The following is a 24,405-nucleotide window of genomic DNA, read 5'->3' on the forward strand; positions in this document are numbered from 1 at the left end:
CTGCAGAGGGCCAAGTTAATATACCTGAAACAATGACAGAGTAATTACTTTATAGAGCCCTGTCTCTGTAACAGGAGTAGTTACATGGCTCGCAAAAACAGATCCAGAAAATAAACTGCCCGATGATCTGGAAATGCAAGGCTGCCTAATGAAACATTCATTTACTCCCACCACCTGAAAAGGCTGAGCACCTGGCTTGCATGAGTTACATCCACATGAGAATCAGTGTTGTTTCTCTTTTTTTTTGGTGGGGGGGGGGGGAATCAAAATTCTCAGTATTCGAAAACTGGCCATGAAGACTGATTAATGCAAACTAGCTAAATTAGAGCCATATTTCAAACACAATAGGTTTGGAGCCAGAACTGAATGCAAAGTTAAAGGTAATAAATCACTTACTTACCCGAGTTCTGTTTTTCTTTGACATGAAGGGGCAACAGTAATGCAAAGGAGACGACCACGAAGCACTTAGCCTCTCTGAGCTGTTCTGATTTGGCTGTTACTCAGAAGTGGGGGTGGAGGGGATAAATGAGATTGTGTATTTGAGGTGTCTGGCATACACCGAGGCTCAATAATGTGTCATTCTTCTCTTTCTGTCTTCCGCCTAACAAGGGCAGTGCCTGGACTCACACCATACGAAGTCCTGGGTCCAGCGTCAGACGCATCACAAGCATCGCTGGGTATAACCTCAGGGGAAATACTGCTGGCTGCTTATTCTGGGATTTACCAAGAAGGACGTATAGACTACAAATTGGAGAGTACACACGCAGAAGTTCACAGCCCTGTAATTCAGTGGAAGTTGGCACACTGAGACAACTAAGAGGAAGAAAAAAGAAAGCTGAGCGCCATCTATCCCCTAGGACTGGGCGGAGTCTCGCTGTCTGGATTCAACTGGTGACTGACCACAGTTACTTTGTGGCTTTTTTCATTTGTTTCTGTTGAAGTCCTGAGGTTAAACATAAATGGAAACCAGAACTGGCTCTTCCATGAGGATTAAGAAAAGAATAGAAGTGACCGGAACATCTGCTGATCAAGTAAACAAGTTGACCGGAGATGCCTCCCTTCATTGTTTTTGGGGTGGCAAGGGAAACCTGGCATAGGACAGGCAGTTGAATCAAACAACAAAAAGAGGAAGGTTTCAAGAAGAAGAGGGAAAATAGAGCAAAACAAAAATCTAGACCAAAAACAGCACTATAAAGACACAGATGCTGTTCAGGATTTGGAAAATACTAGCCCAGAATTGGCTTTATTACCACCTCCAGTCATTTCAAATTAACAAGGGCAGGGGTACACGGCTGGTCCTTAGATCCAGCTCCCAGTTCCAATGCAAACACAAGCATCATATGCAGAGAAAAGAAGTCAAGGGGAACAGCGAGTTGCATTTCTACATCACCAGAAATCAAATATCTAAAAATAAATTAGTGTTAGAACCAGAAATTGGTTCTAATTGTAAAACAAAATCAAGTCTCTGTATAAAATGCCCCCAAATGGTCCTCAAATAATGACAACATCAAAAACCACACAAGCACCAACTGGGTTTTCTGAGTGTCATCTATCTGCCTGGCTCTGTTCTATGCACATTCCCATAGACACTCAGGAGGAGTTAAAACCATTATTTTATAAAGGAAGAACATGAGGTGCCAAGAGGGTAAGTCACTTGTCCAGAAGTATAGTGTTTAAAGAAAGCGTCAAAGACAGTGTGACCTCAGCGATGAGGTGCTAAGGCAGTCTTTCCCATACAAGAGGCCACAGTGGTGAGATTCTCTTACAGAGTACCGATTAAGATGCCACAATAAAATGCAATCTTTCTAAAAGCTTTTATTTATTTATTTGAGACAGCACAAACAGGGGGAGAAGCAGAGGGAGAGGGAAAAGCAGACTCTGCTGACCAGGAAGCCTGATGCAGGACTCGATCCCAGGATCCTGGGATCACGACCTGAGCTGAGGGCAGACACTTAGTTGACTGAGTCACCCAGGAGACTCAAAATGCAATTGGTTTTTTTTTTTTTTTTTAAATGCCAGAGTTCCAAGGTTTCAGATTTAAACTAAAAAAGAAGTTCCGAGTTCTGTCTGCAGAGAAACTCGCTCTGCCCTGCTCTGACTCTACTACCTGCGTCCATTCTTCCACTTCCATTAGGCTCGTCCTGAGTGCACATCACGGTGCCAAGAAACAGAGTTCTCACCGACTGCTGACATCTGATGCATGTAATAGATATTTGATAAGTGATCAGTGAACTGAATTCAGCTGAACAGAAAAAAAAAAAAAACAACAGATCATCTGCATGAGAAGAGAGAGGAAAAGTCAAAGAAAGTACCATTCCACACTTTGGAAGGAGGAAAAATAGTTACAGGTTCTAAAATGAGACACGCTGGCTCCAGGGTCAAGAGCATATGATCTGTCACACCGTCCCCAGCCCCGGCTGCCCCACACTCCCCAGAGGCTTCCTGTTCTCATCTTCGCCACATCCTTGGTCCACTGCGAGTGCAGTTGGGTGGCAATTTCACAGGAAGAGAACTAGGTCACAAATAATCGTGGTCCCTTCCCATCTGGACTGTTCTCCCACACATTCCCAGCTCTGGCTTGGGAGATGAAGGGAAGGCTGGAGTGGGATGTAATTCTCTACCTGGACCTCAGCAGTATGCCCAACGTGAGAAGTCTCAGGAAGGCGTGAAATTAGCCCAGTCTGTCAATCAGGGAGCACAGCTGGATTCTGGCTAAATTCTATCAAATGGAAAGGGGAAGGAAACTTTTGAAAATTAAACTGAAGGAGGAACCTTTTCCTTGGGGCAGGAAAGGTGCTTCTAATTGACTTCTCACTGGAGTGCCGGTTCACCCAGGGCCCCAGGTCTCATTTTTCTGGAGAAGGAAATGAGAAGGTGGGCCGTAGCTTACCCCAGCCCAAAACACACTCAAATAAATGAGAAAGAATTAATTTGCCAGCAGCATGCTAATGAGGAGCATCACATACCCAACCCACAGTGCTTTTAATTTCCAAGAGATAATTTAACTATCATTAGCGCTGAGGCCTCTTCATGATGGCTGTGGGATGGTCATGGTGCAACCATATTTCAAAAAAAAAAGTCTGAGTGGCTCTTAGAAGGGAAAGAGATATAAAGATAAAGGAAAGGGACAAACCCCACAGAATTCAAGGCCACGTGCCCTGTGGTGATACTGGTTTGGCCTCCATCCCCAAAAGCTGTCCCCTGTCCCCTTGTGACACAGAGGGGAGGCGCCTGAGGCTCACACGAAAATTACAGCAGAAGTATGTCATTAGCTTCAAAATGGAGGCATTCTCTTTCTTGTGTTATAGCACCAGAGAGCTATTATTAACTACTGGTCAAATAGCAACAGCACACCGCAGTAGACAGCCTCTGAAATTAGCCAGCACCCACTTTACAAGCCCCTAGGGCTGCCTTTGTCCGTCAAGGGTGGAGGGGAAGCCAGCTTCTCACTCCCTACTCAGTTCTTTCCTGTACTCGCCCCATACAGTCTTAACTTTGCCCCAACTCCTCTATTTTCTTCAAGGTGAAACAGAAATCATCAAAGCGTATTACAAGTAAGTCCATGTGGCCTATGCAACACCGTGCTTAAAAAAAGCTGCTATTTGAATTTAAGGGTAGAAATGAAAATAAGGCTCAGCTAAAGGTTTTTTAAAAAAGCTAAAAATAGCTCAGCTTATAAGCAAATACCTACTTCAGCCAATAAACTCAAGAAAAAGATGCTCAATGTCACTGATCATTATGAAAAGGCAAACCAAACCGCCGGAGATACCACTGCACACCTGTTAGTGTGGCTACTCTGACCAAACAGAAAACAAGTGTTGGCAAGGATACGGACAAACTGGAACCCTCATTCACTGCTGGGAGGAAGGGAAAATGAAGCCATTGCTTTGGAGAAGTTTGTGTTTCCTCAAAAAAATAGGAACAGAATTACCATATGATTCAGCCACTCCACTTCAGGATATGCACACGAAGGAAGAGAAAGCAGAGTCTCAAAGGGTTGTGTGCACACCCATGTTCACAGCCACATTATTCACAATAGTTCCAAGGTGGAAGTAACCCAAGTAATCATCAATGGATAGATGGACAAGCAAAAGGTGGTATAGTAACACAATGGAATATTACTCAGCCTTGAAAATGAAGGAAATGCTGACAGGCTATAAACATGAATGGAACTTGAGTATATCAAGTTAACTGAAATAAGACAGTCACAAAAAGGAAAGTACTATGTAAATTATACAAATAGTGAGAAGAGTAAAAATCAGTGAGACAGATTAGAATGGTTGTGTTCAGGGGCTGGAGGTAGGGGGGGAATAGGGAGTCACTGTCTAATGGGTAGAGTGTCAGGTTTGCAAGATGAATTATCAGGAGATGGATGTTGGTGATGGTTGTACCACAGTATGAATGTACTTAATTCCTCCTAAATGGTCGAGATGGAAAACTTTATGTTCATGTATTTTACTAGATTTTTTTTTTTAAATCAGGGAAAGGAAATGTAAATAACTACATCAGCTTGTTGTTTCCCTCAAAGAAGAAAGAATTATCGTATTTAGAAGCCGGAGAAAATAATGAAGAACGGAACCACAGGTCTACCATGTAAAAACAATACACATTTCTCGACTTTTCGAATTCCAGGCTCAGCTGCAAACCTGACTAACCACTCCTTTCCACACCCCAGAGCCAGAGAAGTGACTCACCTCACTGAGGTAAATAAAAAAAGAGCAGGTGGACCCATCCACTCCATAATCTGCGTAGCAGGGATCCGAGCGCCACATATCTTTCATCCACTGAAACGACAAGAGCCAGGTAAGGACACCCACGAGCAGCCCGTTACTGATGGGCCCACACATCCGCAGACAGAGAAGGCAAGGCTTTGAAGGGCAAGGAGCACTGAGTGGCTCAGACTTGGGCCTAAGGCTCAGAGTCACTGAGCTGAGGTCGGGACAACAGATGCCCAGTTCCCAGATGGTCTATAGGGAGACACTGGCTTGAGCTGGGCCTCAGCAGAGGTGCTCAGGATAGAGGAAGGCTGCAAGACATATGGGGCAGTAAAGCCCAGGACAGCCAGTGGCCAGGGGACATTTATCAAAAACAGCTGCCTGAGGGGACCCTTGTGTCAAAACCCTTCTCCCTAGAGAGCTGTAGTTTCACGAGCTCCAGTACCGGGCCTGGAACAGAGACCGTGAATGCAGGCCTGCAAGGTGTGCATGGCATGCATGAGTCCCGAACAGGAACCATGCCGATGCTTCTGGGCTGTGGTCTCACCATCCTAAGTATATATTAGAACCAAGACTTTTCTTTGAAAACTGCTGAGCAGGGGAGTGGTCTCCCTCAGGCAGGCCATATAAAAAGGGATTTAAAAAAAAAAATGTGAAGAGTGAAAGAGTGTCCAAGGATCTCTGGTTACTCAGCTGCAAATGCTAATGTGACATTTAAATCACAATCTGGAGACCTCATGGCTGGGGCCTGGGTACTGGGGGAGAGGGAGGCTGGACCCCACATAATGGCAGCCCCTTCTCAATGGCCCTTGAAGGATCACCTGCTGGAGGCTGGGAATGCCAGGGGAAGGCGCTTCAAAGACACAGCAGGTGCCCAAAGTGGCCCAGGCTCTTTCAGTCTCACCAGTTAGACCCATTGTTGACTAACCCCACGGAGTTGGCATAAGCAGACAAGGGTTGTCATGGCCACAGTCCCAAACTGGCAGGATTGAGGCACCCTTGAAATGAGCTCCTTAAAGAGCTTGCTTGCCATTTGGATTACTGGGGAGTTACAGAGAGGGGAGAGGAAGGAAGAGGCTATCGGTGCAGACTGAAGATGGGGGGATGAACAGACATTACTTCTGCCTTACCTTGATTTTCCCCTCGCAGTGGGGGTAGCCATCCATAGGAGGCAATACACATTTTTCTTGAGCTCCATTAATGATATCTGTAAGACGAAAGAGAACAAAGGATACCATAAAGTTCATGAAACACAAACCTAACACCCTTGCAAGCAAGGGGCAGGGAAAGAAACAGAAAAAGGGAGTCTATACTGAGAGCAAGGCTCTGACCCATGAAAACCCTCCAGAGGGCCACGGCTCCAGTTGGTCTGCAGCGAGGACCCACCTGCCGGATGGCCAAAGACCTACGAGGCATGTGGCCTCGCTCGGAAGGATGAGCTACACCAACCACAGTGCTTGCTGGAAAATCTGCAACTGGAACAGAATGCAAATGGAGACCAGGCAACAGAGCCATGAGACTGGGAGAGACCACGAGGGCTGGCAGGGCCATGCTAGGCTACGCAGACAAACTGAGGTCAGGGGCAGCTTTAGGACATGTGCTTGAGCGGCCGGCTAAAGACAGGCAAACAAAACCGGTGTACAGAGAAGTACAGAAGGCCGCCAGACACATCTGCGAGGGACAGCTCCTTATGGACCTGGTTCTTAAATTTCTGCAGAGGTCTCCTTACTGCTTCACATATTTCCTCACAGGTCAACTCCCCTTCTATGAGTCAGCTCAAGTGGATTCCTATTCCTTTTGATGACAGAGTCAAAACTAAAAAGAAACTAAAAAGCTTACTTGTTTAGTGGTAGCCAACAGCCAGATCCGTAAACCACTAAGCAGCAGTGTAAACACATGATGTGAGGGCAGACCAAGGGAAGGACACCCACTCCAGTCTCTAGGCTCAAAGAAGGCTTCCTGGATCTAGTGACATCTCAGCTAAGATGGGAAGATGAAGCAAGAGTGCATCAGGTGAAAGGGCCATGGAGAGACGGTGTCCAAGGACTTGGGGAGGCTCCAAAGGCAGGGACACACTCCAAGTGGAATTTGGAAGTGGGCGGTACTGAGTGGTCAGACTGGAGATCAGGCAGGGCCCAAACCGGAAAGGCCTCCAGCAAGTGCCCTGATGAATATTTTAATCTTTGAGCAAAGGACACAGGAGAACACTGAATGCTTTTAAGAAGGGAATGGTTAAGATCAGACTGATGTTTAGGAATCCTCATTTCAGCTGGAAACTGGGACAACTAAACCTACATGATTCTCTTTGGGGACCAACAATATTTTCCAGACATGCTTGGAAAATGTCACCATTACTTACTGCCAACAATTTTCTATACAAAGTGCTAATGAGAAATTAGATCCCAAACCACAGTATCATTCGACAGTGGTATTTAAGCGAGGTTGGTAGCTGCTGGAGCTAAAACAAAAGCTGTACCTGTCCTTGAAAATTAGTTCTTTTGACAGTCTGAAACATAGATTCTTCACCTCTTGATTCAGCGTTTTCATGAACATTCTACCTGCTCCTCGGATAACTAGAGCATAAAATCAATATCCTCCTCATCATGGATTGCAGGCAGTGTCATTTAGTAGTTAACACAGAAGATACTTAGCTTGTCAGAGCCTCTGTTTTTCTGTCTGTAAAACTGAAATAAGTGCATCTCTGTTTCATCTCAGTCTTAGTAAGTTAATTATTTGTAGAAAGTCTAGTCTGGCACTCCCGACAGCAGACTCTCACCGCAGACCATAGTAGGTGCTTAAAAAGTTGGCATTTGCTATGTAATTCCACACAATGTACACTCAGTATATCTAGGAAAGCAGTATTTCAAAAGCACAGATCTTCTGGAAATACATTCTCTGTGGCTTTGAAATGAATGCAGGCATGAGGTGGCAGATCTCCCTAGAGCTCCCTCCTTCTCTCTCTCACTTGTAAGGGGACAGAGAGCTCCAGAACCCACTAACAGATGCCTCCCCAAAGAACAGAGATGCCTTTCAAGGACTGCTGATCCTATATTTGTTTCAGATTTTGCTTGGCAAATTTACCAAGCAAATAAGCAGCACAGGTTCCAAGAAAGTAAGCAGAGTCTGAAACAGCTGTGGGTCGGGGTAACAGGACATTTAAGGGGATGCTTAGGGAGACATGCCCCCCTTCCTCTCCACACTCTAAGCACCGTTCTAGTTCCAGACATTCAGAGCCAGAAATTATGGAAACTAGAGACTACAGAGTTGGAGGTCGGGTGGCGTGGACTGAAGAGAAATCACTGGCTGGTAAAATAAACTAGTAAGTCCAGGAAGGCCTGCCATCAAAGCCTGGCCACTGACGGTGTGGATCCTTTTCAAAAAGACTTTCAAGGAATAACAATATGTTATGCCAAGAGTTGGCAACCCTTTTCTGCGAAGGACCAGATAGTAAATATTTGAGGCTTGGCAAGCCACACGGTGTCTGCCCCAGCTACGCCACTCTGGATTGTAGCAGGAAAGCAACCACAGACAACAGGGGAATGAAAAGGTGTGCTGGGTTCCAACAAAACTTCACTTACAAAAACAGACACAGACCCCTACATTTGCTATGCTAAGAGAGTCTCAAAATAAGGATTGTCGTTTTTGCGAAGACCTGCGGAAATGACTTTTTGGAGGACGCCTATGGCCATTCCTTCCTCTATCCCTATCCTTCATCCACCTGGTTAACACCCTTCCTCAAAGATCTAGTTCAAGATTCACCTCTGTAAGAAACAGGCCAAGCCCTTCCTTCCCAGGCCAAACCAGAATTTAGGATTTAGTGCTGCCTTCCTGCTCAAATCTCTCGCACGACCATGAGCAGTCCTGTTCTCTCCTCCACATGGCCCATCACCTCTTCCAGGATGAGGGTGCCGTGGGAAGGTCACTGTCCCCGCCCCATCACCAGGCACTCTGTAGGTGCTGGCTGACTTAATAAACACACACGTTCTGCCTGCGCCATCTCTCCGACTGACTCTTCGGCTCAGGGAGAACTCGACTAAGCACAGGGACCTGTGCTAGACCCGGGTGTTTCCTCCTCTTCCATCTGGCAGCTTGTCAGCTAAACCAACAGGGTTCTCTCTGCCGTTCCATTAATTTATGACCAATTTTCTCTCCATTTAGTTACACAGTGATGAGTCTGAATAAACAATGAGGCCCAGAAGTGGAGTTAAATGGCTTAAGGCTCTGGCATAGGAGGGATCTGTGAAAGGGGAAAAAAGGAAGTGCCAGCCTTCCCACGGAGGGAGGAGCTGCTCCCTGAATCTGACCACCAGTAACCTGACTGCCGGTAAACTGAGCGCCACCTCCGCCACCTCCCACCTCCTGAGGAGTTTCAGCTCATCTTGGAGGGCAGCTCCCTGTTTTGTTTTCATCACAACGAAGAAAACTCAGTAAATAATGTCGTTATTAGAAGACTCTGCTACCTAGAGAAGAGCCTCTAATTTAAGGTTGGAAATAAAAAACAAACATTTGGGCCCAAAAAGATTAATGTTACTGCTTTTCAGGGGAGACTTAACTTACTGCATATTAAGGCCCTTCAAAAGAAGACAGGATTCTGCCACAATGTTACTAGAATCTTCTCCCTGCCCTTCACCAGATTCTCCCTTTTTTTGTTTTTGTAATGGTCAAAGGGCAAGGGGGAAAAAGATGCTGACATCAGCAAAGACACTCAGCACCTCCTGCTGCTCGGGACTCAGTTTTGTCCCTTGCCCTCCCCAAACTGGCCCAAGCTGTGTTTCACCAAAAACTGCACCTCTGCACCGATGCTACGGCATTGTCAACCAGGTATTACAAAGAGGGGAGACTGCCTCCGTGTGCAAATCCTGTGATTTTATCAGTCCCCTGGACCCACACAGTGCAGCAGGGGCTCCAGTACCGGCTTTCATCTAAGAAGACACTTTTCTTATGATTGGATGCTTATGACTCGGGAAGGACACGTGTGCTCGAGGAACAGAAGTGACAGAGAAGCTCATGAACACACAGCGCGGGTGTTCCTGCCAAGTGTGCAGTCAAGTTCTCCATGTGGAGATCGTCCCCATGTTGACAGAGGGGCAGTGGCGGTCTCTCTTCTTTTTTAAAAAATTTTATTCATTTATGTGAGAGAGAGAGAGAGAGAGAGAGAGAGAAAGCAGGGGAGGGGTGAAGGAGAAGCGGACTTCCCGCTGAGCAGGGAGCCCGATGCAGTGTCGATCCCAGAACCCGGAGACCATGGCCTAAGCTGAAGGTAGACGCTCAACTGACTGAGCCATCCAGGCGCCCCCAACACACAGAGGAGTTTTTACTCACCCCTCCCCCAGCTCTGAGGAAGGAAGGAAACAGCAGGGCGGGCAGAGAGGGCAGAAGCCAGTGGTACAGACGGGCTCAGAGACAATGAGAACAAAAATAAGTGGAACAGGAAACAAAGGTGGGTGATAACTTCCCCTGAGATATTACCTGCCTTTCTACAGGGCGGGCATGTATATGATCACATTTTCTATTAACCGCACCCTCCAGAAAAGGAAGGCAGTTACCTCATCTTATAGCTTGGGAAGGAGAAACTTTAAAATCCTCAGCATCCACCTCCAAACTCAGCCCACGGTCTCCAAGAATGTGCTGCCTGCCGTGCGCTGAAATGTCAAGGCTGGATCCTTGCGACAAGACACAAGTCTGTGTCCTCATGGAGCGCATTGCGGCGGGGTGAAGGGACCTGACACAACAGAACCAGACACACACTGGTGAAGTCCCCCACCGTACCCCCCAGAAGGCAGGACAGAGCCCTCCGGGCTGGGGCCCAGCACCCAACATGGCACCTGCCCCAACACCGGCTCCAGAGTCTTTTTTTAATGAATGGAATGAACAAATGTAACAAAGGGGTGAAAAGCTCAAGTTCCAAAGAAGGGGAGAGGGGAGAGAGTGCCACAGAAGAAAGAGACTCACTAAGAACCACTGTGCCAAGAATTACAAGTTCTGGAACAACAGAACTCAGGGATTTGCATCCAACACAAGGAAAAATGGCAGGAACATGTGGCAGGGAAAGAAGAGTCATTTCTGATGCAGGGAGTGGCCGTGGCCTACCCCACGTGAGTTACTGGTGTTCATACCTTACTGGCATTTCAAAAGACAGGCTTACTCTGGAAAACAGTATGGAGGCTCCTCAAAGTATTAAAAACAGAGCTCCCCTATGACCCAGCAATCACACTGCTGGGTATTTACCTCAAAGATACAAATGTAGTGATCCAAAGGGGCCCGTGGGCCCGAATGTTTATAGCAGCAATGTCCACAACAGCCAAACGATGGGAAGACCCTAGATGTCCATCAACAGATGAATGGGTAAAGAAGATGTGGTATATATATACAATGGAATACTATGCAGCCATCAAAAACTGAAATCTTGCCATTTGCAACGACATGGATGGAACTAGAGGGTATTATGCTAAGTGAAATAAGTCCACCAGAGAAAGACAATTATCATATGATTTCACTGATATGAGGAATTTAAGAAACAAAACAGAGGATCATAGGGAAGGGGGGAATAAAACAAGATGAAATCAGAGAGGGTGACAAACCATAAGAGACTCTTAAGCACAGGAAACAAACTGAGGGCTGCTGGGTGGGGAGGGGGCGGGATGGGGTAACTGAGTGATAGGCATTAAGGAGGGCATGTGATGTAATGAGAACTGGGTGTTATTTATATAAGCCTGATGCATCACTGAATTCTACCTCTGAAATTAATACTATGCTATATGTTTATTAATGGAATTTAAATAAAAAATAAAATACAAAAAATAAAATAAAATACAAAAAAAAAATAAAAAGACAGGCATATTGTTTTGTGAGAGCTGATCTGAAAGTGTTATAAGAGACCCATCCTGATGCATTTTCAGTCAAACACAAGATCCACTGGGTACCGTACAAAGACACCTTCATCTTTTAGCTGCCCACTTCACATGTACACAGAGAGGCTGTCCTGTGTGTCTTTAAGAACATTATCAACTATTAACTACGTAGCCTCAGGAAACAGCTGCCCACTTCACATGTACACAGAGAGGCTGTCCTGTGTGTCTTTAAGAACATTATCAACTATTAACTACGTAGCCTCAGGAAACACCTATACTATTTAAAGTTAATGCTAACTACTCCTTACTGCTGAACAAAGGAGATCTAGAAATTTATTTTTAAAGATTTTATTTATCTATTAGAGAGAGAGAGAGAATGAGAGAGAAGGAGAGAGAGCATGAGAGGGGGGAGGGTCAGAGGGAGAAGAAGACTCCCTGCTGAGCAGGGAGCCCAATGCAGGACTCGATTCTGGGACTCCAGGATCATGACCTGAGCTGAAGGCAACTGAGCCACCCAGGCGCCCCAAGATCTAGAAACTTAAAAGAAAATGCTATAGTCTGGTGTCATCCTTAATCCTAATTGTATCAATGCTTCTGGGTGGCACCCCACATAAGAAGCCTGAGTCCACAACGGTGGGCAATGATGAAAAAGTGAGGAGGTGGAGGGGAGGGAGGGAGGGAAGGAGGGAGGGAGCGAGGCAGAGAGGTGTTCATAAGTGAGCCCCACACAGAAGATAGATATTTCAAAGTGAAAGCTGACCCTACCAAGAAGGTAGCTTCCTTTGTCAAGGTTCGATTTTCCATGTATTAACTATAGCAAAGATGACTAGTGTTAGAAATGGCACTTTTTTTTTTTTTTAAGGATTTTGTTTATTTATTTGACAGAGAGAGAGATCACAAGCAGGCAGGGAGAGGAGGAAGCAGGCTCTCCACAGAGCAGAGAGCCTGATGTAGGGCTCGATCCCAGGACGCTGGGATCATGACCTGAGCCGAAGGCAGAGGCTTTAACCCACTGAGCCACCCAGGCACCCCGAAATGGCACTTGTTTTTAAGTACAACACAGTACAACAGGCTTGTAGAACAGGACCAGTAACTTTGTATCTAGAACTGAACATGCATCTGATAGGTGAAGGGCGTCTGATTCCCTCCTAGCTACTTTATAGGGATGGGGAGAGAAAAGAAAGAAAGAAAAAGAAAAAACGGTAGGTGTAAAAAAAAAAAAAAAAGTCTCAGAAACCTCACCATGACCATCCGTCCTCCCCAGGAAGTTTTAGGGAAGGAACTGAGGTCAGTCTCCTGGTCCAGTCCCTTTGCCCGCAGCTTAGATAACCATCTTCAGGAGCGAGGGCTCGATTCCACCCAAAGGTACCCCACACATATTTCCTCTCAAAAGATAAAGGGTCTCCAGTGATTGCATTTTGTGTGTAGGACAAGGCAGTGTTTCTTTCGGAACACCTGATAGGAACATGCAGCCCCCGTTATCAGATGGCCCTTGCTGAGCGCCCACGTGTGCACGCCACTGGCCCAGCTGTTCTGCGCCAGCTGGGAACAGGCTGCATCCCTGCGCTCAGCCTGGAGACTGGAGACGAGGCTCCTGCCAGCACTTCCATCAGCTGGCCTTGCTTCAGGAGTTAATAGCAATAAATCGGACAGAAATCAGCCATGGTGAAATATAATCTCCCATTAAAAATGACCTCACCAGTCATTCTCAGCTTGGCAAATATTCATTTAGGGCCACTTTACCATTTGCATTATAAAGAAAGTGATTTAATCTCTATAACTGAGTCATTCCAGTCCCAGGGTTCATAGGAACAGGAAGCTCTCTGCCCCCAAAAGGAGCTGGGGACAAACAATGCAATGGGCTCAACTCCCTTACAGACCCCAGGGACAGATACTGGGCACCTTGAAAAGAACTGTTTCTATTTTGTTTTTGTTTTGTTTTTTTAACCCGGGAACCTAGAAATACAATCATTGTACTAAAACGTTTTAAGGTTGCAAGGGACTTCTAAAGCCCTATTAGTGAAGTGTTGACTTTTCCCGACTCATAAAACCAAGATTTACAGAAATGAAGTGCTCTATTCATTCACTGATTAAAGGAAGTTCATTAAGCATCTCCCATATATAAAGCATTCTGCACGTATCCCCCAGACCTCTGCCTTCTAGGCAAGATGATTTCTACCACACTGTCTGTAGGTAATTAAAAGGCACACCACTGGGGCGCTTGGGTGGCTCAGTGGGTTGAACATCCAACTCCTGATTTTGGCTGGGGTTGTGATCTCAGGGTCGTGGGATCCAGCTCCACATCTGCTTGTCCGCCCCCTTCTGCTTCTCCCTGAACTCTTTCTCTTGCTCTCTCTCTCTCTCAAATAAATAATTAAAATCTTAAAAACAAAACAAAACAAAACAAAACACACCACCACCATGACCACCACCTTCATGTTCTGCACAGGGAATCTAAGAGTCAGCTCTGAAGGATGAAATGACAACTTCTCCTTCCTCTCTATACCTCCAAGGACTTCACGGACTTGCTAATAAGCACCCAGAGCTACAGTACTGCCCATGTACAAATACTATGGACATAATGGAAGTCAATGAGAAAATAGTATTCAAGGTAGAGTTTCTCCATGTACTTTTCAAGAAATGGAACCAACATGTAAAAAGAATGAAGCTGTAAGGATTATGAAAACATAGTAACAGACAAATACCCTGGATTATTTATGCTTCCCTTTGTCATACCCTGTCTCACTTTTTTTTGGCGGGGGACAGGATTATCTGCCAAACAAAGCTTTTAAGTCAGCATTAATAAGGTTTTCTCTGTTCTTGGTAAAATGGAATCAATAAGGGAACCTAGCATTACTATTTTCAGTATGAGAGGCAGAGCCTATATAAGAATGTCACACAAAGGACTCTGAGAAACAAACTGAGGGTTTTGGGGGGGGTGGGGGGTGAGCCTGGTTGTGGGTATTAAGGAGGGTACGTATTGCATGGAGCGCTGGGGTGGTGCATAAACAATGAATTTTGGAACACTGAAATAAAATAAAATAAAATTAAATTAAAAAAAAAAAGAATGTCACAAATGCATAAACACACACTCACACCCTACCCCTCCATTCTGATAAGTCCCCAGGCATTCTACTGATACAAGAATATCAGATTTCTAGGAACGTTCAAGGAAAAGAGGTTGGTTATCACACACCTAGGAGCACATATGCAGAGTGGGCAGAAAACCTGCCACTCACTAGAAGAAGAAAGCCTACCGCCATTAGTCATCAGCAAAACACGGATCAAAACCACAGGGGAATACCACATCAGCATCACCTCCAGTCAAAGAGCCATCATCAAAAACTCACATAGCAACCAGTGTTGGCAAGGATGTGCATACAACAGAACCCTCAAATCCTGCTGATGGGAATCTAAAATGGTGTGGCTACTTCCGGAAACAGTCTAGAAGTTCCTTAAAAAGTTAAAAACAGAGTTACCATCTGACCCAGTAATCCTACTCCTGGGTAGACAACAAAGAGAAATTAAAACATTCTGTCCACACAAAAACTTATACACAAATGTTCACAGTAACATTTTTCAGAAGAGCCCAAAGTGCAGAAAAACTCAAATGTTTATCAACTGATCAATGCATGTGTATGAAATGTTTGGAAGAGGCAGCTCTACACAGAGAGAAGTAGATGAGTGGTGGCCTAGGGCTGGGGGAAGGAGCGGCTGGGAGAGTGGTGGCGAAAGTGAACAGGTATCTTTCGGAGGTGATAAAAATGTTCTTAAGCTGACTGTGGTGACATGTCCACACAACCCTGTGAATATCCTTAAAGCTCTGGAATTGTACACTTTAAATGGGTGAACTGCATGGTATGTGAATTATATCTCAATAAAACTCTTCCAAAAACCACACAGATAAAAACAAAAAACACCTGCCATGGGTTCATTCCACAAAACACTGTATCTACTTATGACGTATGTAGATATCTACACATGTATCTACATATGACAGTGTCTGTAATGCTGGCAGTACCTCCCCAAGAAGTATACACAGGAACACAAAGCCATCTTCACCTTGAGGGAGTCTAGAATGTAACTTGAGCTTGCACAGCTGCCCGCCAGAAAGGGAAGTTAACACACCGTGCAAGTTCCAGCGACACAGCCCTCAGAGGCGCAGGCAAGGAGAGGAAGAAGCTGCACCTCTCAGCCAATCTGCCACCCTCCCAGCTCTCATCGCCCTTCAAACCACTCTAACCAATTTTGAGCTGAACACCCCGCCACCTTGTTAGGTAGGGCCTCTCTTGCAGCTCAGTGAGGGAAGGGCCACGAGGGGGCAGGCCTGGACTGCTTGCTAGTGGGTTATCCTGTGAAAGATAAACCATCCTGTCTCCTCTGAGCACTGTCATCGTGGGTCTCTTTGTTACAACAGCCTAGTTTGTACCTGAAATCATCAGTGGCCAAGCGGGGTTCCGGTTGGGTTTTAAAGGACAACTGGGAATATTCAGGAGGGAATGTGAGCGCTAAGCACACAGAACAGGAAGAGCAACAGCCAGCACAGACACAGCACCCACCATGCCCTCCTTCTGTAATTCATTCCCATACATTATGTCACACATCATCCTCCCAGGAACCCCAAGCAATAAAGGCATGATATCCCCATTTCACAGTAGAAAACGCTGAGGCTCAGAGAGATTAAGGAACGTGGTCAAGGTCACAGAACAAATCAGCCCTTCTTGACCCTCTCTGCACATTAAAGTCACTTGGGGCACTTTAAAAAATGTACCCCACCCTCCTGAGATTCTGATTTAAATGGTCTGGCAAATGGTTCAGCCACTATTCCTTGTCATGCTCCTCTCACCTCAGGTGATCCTGACAGGTAGCCACCGGGAGAAACCAGTAAACAGTAAACATTAAAATAAGATAGGGACACTGAAGAAGAGTAAGGTCCAGAAATGCAAAGCAGGTTTTTTTTTTTTTTTTTAAATCTCATATTCCAACTCCCAGAGTGTTCTACTGAGAAAGCAAATCTACCGCCCAGTGACTAAGCGTAACCAATCAGTCATCAATGTCTGAGATGGTGGGGGTGAGGGGGGGGCAAGGTGGCCAAAGCAGAGGACTCAGGGTAAGAAATCAGGTTGGAAAGGTAAGCTGGCATGTCAGGCTACAAAATCCTGAATTCTGGCTTAGCTGAACACAGTTTGCCACTGCAGGAAACAGTAGGGTGACTGGGAAGAATGGCATGGGGAGGGAACTGAGAGTCTCTGAGTAGAGAAGCCACGGGCTGAAAAATGGGAAATCAAAAGAGGAAAAAAAAAAAAAAAGAGGGCACCAGCCACAGCTGAAGGCTAAGTTTGCCCACACGCACTTTAAAAGATGCTGCTGCATAATGTCTTCATGAATAGAGTTTATACCTAAAGTAAGTCATCAAGGACTCAAAATGTGTCTTTCACTGGTCAGGAAGTGCAAGATATTTTCCAACACAGGGTCCATGAAGACAGCTGTCCATGTTCATTCAACCCCCAGATGTTAATAGCAGCTTCTAATGTCTTTCTTAAATTGCCTTTCAAAATGCCATTTCATCTAATTAAACTTTCACTGGTGCCTACTTTGTAAGTTAGTGGTAAATCCTTTGCAAATTTTCACATGTATTTCCAAGAGGACAGTGCATCAGGCTCCAAAGTTATTTATAATAAAGCTCTAACAACCTGTCCTCTCCAATCTTCAAAGAGTAGACCATTCCTCTCACAAAATGTCATCTCCCTCATGGCCACCATGCTGGATGCCCTCTTAACTGTGAGTTAACCTGGTCCTGGAGGTGGCACAGTTAAACTTTCCAAGACAGAGCCGCACTCCTGTGCGCTGGTATTTTCAAGCATGTGACCACACCCAGCCCTCCGCCAGGGAAATGGTAGAAAAGGGTAGTAAAGACTGTACTATAGAGGGCGGGGCTGTACTATAAAGAGTCATCTAAGAGACCGCAGCAGGGATTAGCCATCTGCAACAGGCCACCTGGACAAGCTGGTCAAGTTACCGAACCATCCTGAGTCTACGGTTCCTCATGTGATAAATACAGTCAGCAAAACCTCTCCAACAGGGTTACCATTTCTGTGCTAGAACCAAGCCTGGTGTTCATCTACGGCTTCGTGTCATCCTCAGAACAACCTTGGAAGTTGAACGTGGAATGCTGAGGGCGACAAAGCCATGAGAAAAAGAGACTCCTCCAACACACTGAAACATCCCACACCAGCTCTCATTTGTGCCATTTGTCCATTCTGTACACTTGTCCTACTGTCTGTATAGGCTTGGTTTCTGTGTTGCCCATCTCTGATTCATTTTATGTCACAATGTTTGGGAGAGTGTGAGATACACTCAGTGATTAAAATGCTTTGGATTTATGGAAGGAAAAAATTCAAGTCTTTTTAAATAAATAGCACAACAGCATATACTATATATCCTAATAGCTCTGGGATTAGAAAATAAAACTGAGTTTGCAATATGATTTGGATAATCAGAGTTCTTTTTATGCATAAATTTACATGTATTCATTTCTATGTAAATGCCATATTCTGTAAGTTTATACTTAATTTCTGCTATTTTTTTGTGCAAAAGAAAGTCAGCATTTTAAGTAACAATATAAGGGATAGAAAATATTACACATGGGTATGATATACATATCCAGTTATAATAAATGGGCATAATAGTCACTAAATTGGGAGAATGCTAGTTTTATATATCAAAAACAAAAGAAAAATAAGAAAGAGTTACACTGGTGTCATATTCCCAGGGAAAAAAAAAGTTTCTGTATATACTATTTTTCAAAATAAGATACAGTACTGACAGGTTCTGGTGCATCCTCAGTTGTCAATTTATATTTAAGAAAATATACTGGGAAGTCAGTGGCAGTCATTAAAAATTCAAGATAATATTTGCAAAACTGCATCAGATTCTCAAGCTGGGGGCCTAAGGCGATTTTTACACCTATTCTTTTTCCAATAAGCAAGGTAGGGCACAGCCTTATCTCGTCCTCTTGTCACACAAGGTTTCCTGGGGGAGGAAAAGGAACATAATGTACCATCTCCAGCAACAGCAGCTTGCTCCTGGGATGGGGAGCACACGCCCCTCTCTTCATCCTCTCCAACTACAAGCGATTCCATTTTTCTTCTACAACAGTTGACTCAGGCACACGCATTTCTGACTATTTCTCTCAAACTGCCAAAGATGCTAGGAGTTTGGATTTTGTTAGGAAACTAAGAGAAATACATACACAGTTTGTGTGTGTAGTATGTGTGTGTGTTTCTTTGTTGAAACTGAAGAAGGGAAAAAAATACAGAGTTAATAACTGTGGGAGATGGGTTAGGTTTTTTTTAACTGTACAAACTGTCAATAATAGGTGTGTTCTTTTCACATCACACAATGCCTCTTTTTTGAATCACCTGGCACAAGCCTTTATGCAGCTGCTGGTGAAGGACAGAGATTCTAATTGGCCACCCAATCTACAAGCAACAATGAAGTATTTTGATTATTCTTTTAATAGGAGATCAAGATAAAATTTTTCTTTTCACTCTCTCATCTGAATCATGATTTCTTTCTTTTTTTTTTTTTTTGGTGGCTTGGTTATAGCCTCCCTTCTCCCATTTTAGCATGGAAAAATAAACTGTAAGTTAATTTGGAATGAAGATGATACCCTGATAATAAGTTAAGTTTTTGGTACCAGAAAAAGAAACTGAAAATCAGAAAAAGAAGCTAAAGTCCCAGAAGACTGAGAACACCCACAAGTACATCAAACTCTTGGGTGTAAGCTTAAAGAAAGGATGAGAGCTGCTTAATTTTTAGATCTCATTTGATTTACCCAAAGTTGCATGAAATCTATTAGCCCACTGGCATGAAATCTACATACTATGTGTGCTAGATTTGTGCTTGCTAGGGATGTCTCTCACAAACCAGGCTGTCCAATAACTTAATTCCTTTTAGCTCTCCTAGCCCCTATAGCAGGTTTTTCTTCCCGTGTAAGGGAAACATGCCTGGTGTTGAGACCATGTAAATTTGGTCACTGATACTTTGCTTACATGAGAGAATCATGTACATATTCTTAAATGTTGTAAGTGTCACCCTGAAATGTTATTCACCTACTCAGTAGTAAAAGCTAGTAAATATGTGAATGCAGGTTCCTTCTAGTATGAAACAAAAAGGTTTTGAAATGACTGGGAGTTTGTTTCAGGAAGTGGTCTGTCCCTAGACTGGTATTTAGGGTTTTTTTTGGTTTTTTTTTGTTTTTGTTTTTGTTTTTGGCATTTAGTTTTTAAGTCAGTTCTTGGAGGGTCTTTGTCCTCTGGTGGTGGGATTCCTACCTGAAGATCTCCTTTGGAAGACCTGTCCCACTATGCCAGTACCCGAAACGAACTTCACTCACTCACTTGCTCCCTGCCCTCAGCCCCATACCATGATGACCAGCGCAGAGGGAGAGCACACTCTCCCTGTCAACCTAGAAATGGTGATTATTGTCTTAAAAGCAAGAAGGAGCTGCCATAAATACCAAGGGGCAGGAGGAAGACAGAGCAGTGATAGGAAATACCTCCAACTGTTTCCAGCCCAGGGCAGACAGTTCAGCTCTCCTAACTTCGGCAAAAAATATGTGAACAATTTAATTTGGGAGTCTTTATAAAACAAAGCTGAGAAATTATATGTTGGTGGCAATAGCAGAGAAACGAATGCTGGCATAATCTTCCTACGGATAATACTTATAAGACAATGAAGAGAAGGAGAAGGGGCAGACAGTAGAAGGAATACATAAAAGGATACAAAGACAGAAATATCACCTGACTTCTTATCAGAAAAAGATGAAGGCTAGAAAACAAAGAAACAGTATTTTTGAAGTGTTCAAAGAAAACTACGCTCAACCTAGAATATTCAACCACCATTCTGTATCTTTGTCCTTGAAAAATGCTGGCCCCCTAAAAAGCCATTTTCAGATAAGTAAATGAGAGAATTCACCGCCAGCAAGCAGTCCTGTGTGACTAGAAATAAAAAAGTTCTCCACTCTGTAAGGGAAATACCTTCCAACAGAAATTTAGAACTGGAGAAACAATTAAAAGCATTATAAATGTTAATATGGGGGTAAATATAAAAGACTATCATTTTTTTCCTTCCCTACTTTCTTTATCAACTGACTATCTAATGTGAAAGTCAACTGGGTGTATAGTGAGGTTTAAAATATTTGTAGATGTCAGTTATTTAACAACAGTACAAAGGATACAGGATTAACGGAATTAAGTGTAAAATTTGAAATATTATCCGAAGCTGGACTGTGATAAATTGAAAAAGTGTATTGAAATCTCTAGAACAGGGGACAGCAAGCTATAGCTCAGAGGCCCTATCTGGCCCACTGCTTGTTTTTGTATAAGCCTTCTTGAAAGAAAGCCATGCTGTTCATTTATGCATCGTCTACAGCCCCTTCTGTACTACAACTGCAGCATCACCTTATGCAAAAAGTTTGTCAACTTTTCCTATAGAGTCCTTTGGTCAGTCTTACTATTGACAGATTTTTTTTTTTTTTTTAATCTGGGGATTTGGAGTAGTGATGATTTACTTCCATCCAAATCTGTTTCATTTCAAGGAAAAGGGTCTCAATTTCTATAGAACATCTACATCCCCAGGTCAGAGGCAACATCCACAAACACAAGGGTGTCACTCAGCCATCATGGGCTCTGGTCTGTATTTGTGGGTTCTAGCAGGTTCATACTTACCCTCGCTTCTTGGCTGCTGGCCTGTGGATTTCAAGCTCCAGCGTCAGACACAAAGATTTACAGAAACTGAGAAACCAGCTCTCATTACTGGGTAAGGTCAAAGTTCTTTAATGAATCCCCTAACATACACAATGATGTGTGCATGTAGGTGCATACCCGCCCCCAACACGCATCCCCTCCAAGTGTTCTACCTCTCTGATTTAATCCTGACTCAGAGACAAATTAACAAAGCCAAAGGTGGTTCCTTGAAAAGATGAATAGAGTATAGAACCCCTAGCAAGAGTGATCATGAAAAACAGAGACTATATGAGAGCAATATTAGCAATTAAAAGAGGGATGTTACTACAAGTCCGACAGATGTTAAAAGAATATGAGAAAATTATGAACAGCTTATGGGAATACAGACTACTACTTTGAAGAAATGATGGGCTTGTGTATTTCTGGCAGCATTATTCATATTAGTCTAAACTGGAAATGACTCACATGTCCATTATCAGGAAAATGGATAAATCAATTATGTTATATTCACAAAGCAGAATACTATTCTGTGATTTAAAAAAAACCCAACACGACCATGGCTGAATCTCAAAAATACTATGCTGAAAGAAGCCAGACACAACAAAATGTTTGTACCATGCGATTTCATTTTTATGAAGCTCAAGAACAGGCAAGATTAATCTACGGTGATAGAAATCCAAACAAGGATTGCCTATGGGAGGATGGGGACTGAAGAGAAGAAGGCATGAGGGAACATTCTGGGGTGATGAATATGTTCGGTATCTTGCCTGCAGTGCTTGCTGGTTTATGGATGTACACATTTATCAAAACTCATCAAATGGTACACTTAAGATCTGTGCCTTGCATTATACGTAATTTTGCTCTCATATAAAAATTAAGCTAAGTTGCTTTAAAAATGTACGCTTTCTCTGTGATTGAGGAATACAGATGAAGGAACATTATTTTTCTTTGCTAATCTTCATTTATTAACCCTTTGCCAACCACCTTCTGAAGGAGGAAAGGCTTATTCTCCAATATACATGTGAGGCACCTCAAATAACAGTACCTTTAGTGGCCGCCGTATTACCTGCTTTGCTGTGGGGTGACTGTGCTGGAGTCTCCCTCAGTATACACCACTTACAAAAGCACAGAGAGAAAGGACATTTAGTCTTTATTCTGGAAACTGTCATCTCAGAGTTAAGTGTAATCTGTTGGTAAAGTGTTTTTCTCAATTACAGACTGCATCTAGGTGTCCCTTATTTGGGGTGGGCTAGTTAATGGAGTATTTATAGTGCTGGGCCTGAAGCTGAACAGGGGTTTAAATGACAGCCTTTGCTCTAAAATGCAGCTGCATGTGTGGAGAAAGAGTCAGCAGTCCTGGGACATGATCACCCGAAAGACACTTAGAGAGGCAAGGCTGTGATTTCACTCCTCCCTGTCTGTAGCCTTAGCTAGAAATCGCTTGACTTCAATTTGTAAAATGCAACCCTGATTTCTCAGCCTGTCTGTAGTATGTGGCTTTCTTCCTTTCAAACTAAGCTCCTAAATAAGTACTGACAAGGGAAGACAGTCTAAGCAAGGGAAATAGGAGTAATTAGGAATTTTTCATTTTTCAGCAATCATACAGAGGTTAACCAAAGGGTCAGGGAATAGTTTCCTGCAAAAGTCACAGTGAACAACCAATACTGTGAGAAATTAATCTCACTTTACTTCCATTCTATTCACTAGAACACATATGCTCAATTAAAAGTAACTTCTGCTTCATAACTGCAGATCAAATGGTAATCGTTATACATCACATCACCAAGAGAAAGGGTAAGAACTGTATAACATTTGAACAGATGCAGAAAAAGCATTTGATAAAGTATAACATCCATTCATAATAAAAACCCTCAACAAAGTAGGAAATGTATCTCAACATAAAAAAGGCTATACATGAAAAACCCACAGCTAACGTCATTTCCAATGGTGAAAAATCAAGTTTTTCCCTTAAGATCAGGAAAAAGACAATGATGTCCACTATCACCACTTTTATTCAACAGAGTACTGAAGTCCTAGCCACAGCAATCAGATAATAAAAAGGAATAAAAGGCAGCCAAACTGGCAAGAAGACCCTATACAAAGAAAACCCTGAAGACCACACCAAAAACTACTAGAAAGGGGGCACTTGGGTGGTATAATTGTTTAGGAGTCTGACTGGTTTCAGCTCAGGTCATGATGTTGGGGTCCTGAGACTGAGCCCCACTCTGGGCGCCTCACTCAGCGCAGAGTCTACTTGGGATTCTCTGTCCCTATCCCTCCGCCCCTACCCCCCTTCTGAAATAAATAAATCTTAAAAACAAAACAAAACAAAACAAAAAAAACCTCTACTAGAACCGATCAATGAATCTGGTAGGGTTGTGATACAAAATCCATGTACAGAAATTCCTTGCATTTGTATACATTAACAATGAAGTAGCAGAAAAAGAAAACAATCCCACCTACAATTCCACCAAAAAGAATAAAAATACCTTAAACTGAACCAAGAAGGAGAAAGACCTGTACTCTGAAAACTACAAAATAGTGAAGAAATAAATTGAAGACAACCCAAACAAATGGAAAGATATTCCATGCTCATGAATTGGAAGAACAATTATTGTTAAAATGTCCATACTACCGAGGAGACAAGATGGCGGGGAAATAGGAGGAGGCGCCCTTTCAACCTGTACCTTAAAGTGAGCTGATTGCCTTCCAAAGAACTCCGATCACCCACGAAATCAGCCCGAGATCAGAATTATACACGTCTGGATCTCTATAGGAGCAGAAGACGCCAGTGGGCAGGTAAAGCATAGTGGGAACTTGGGACTGATATCTGAAGATAAACAAAAAGGGGAGGGAGCCACCAGAGGCAACCCATTGAAAAGTAATATCCCAATACGAGAGTGCCCTGCGTCTGGGGACCAGCATTAACTTGGAGTCTGGTAGAAAGCACTCCAAAAGAGCAAAGAATCATGGGGGGGGGGGAAATTGTGGGAATCAGGGCGGCTAGGAACAGGGGCTTAAGTCCCCAGACCCAGGACAGCCACCCCTGGCGCAGAGCCAGAGAGAGTGCGGGGGGGGGGGGGGGGGGGG

At 43.8% G+C, this 24,405-nt stretch overlaps 1 protein-coding gene across 2 annotated transcripts in view; it reads right to left on the reverse strand.

Annotated features, from left to right (window-relative positions):
- The window catches only part of MGAT5 (alpha-1,6-mannosylglycoprotein 6-beta-N-acetylglucosaminyltransferase), a 340,000-nt gene that overhangs the window by 132,716 nt on the left and 182,879 nt on the right, over positions 1 to 24,405 (reverse strand). For both annotated transcript variants that reach the window (XM_032856183.1, XM_032856182.1), the window contains 2 exons: positions 5,846 to 5,922; positions 4,695 to 4,784 (listed from right to left, as the gene is read on the reverse strand). In XM_032856183.1, the coding sequence (XP_032712074.1) occupies positions 4,695 to 4,784; positions 5,846 to 5,922 (167 nt within the window). The remainder of the gene's footprint in view (positions 1 to 4,694; positions 4,785 to 5,845; positions 5,923 to 24,405) is intronic.

This window comes from Lontra canadensis, unplaced genomic scaffold, assembly GCF_010015895.1.
Source record: "Lontra canadensis isolate GAN:19392208 unplaced genomic scaffold, GSC_riverotter_1.0 scaffold11, whole genome shotgun sequence".
Taxonomy (NCBI): domain Eukaryota; kingdom Metazoa; phylum Chordata; class Mammalia; order Carnivora; family Mustelidae; genus Lontra; species Lontra canadensis.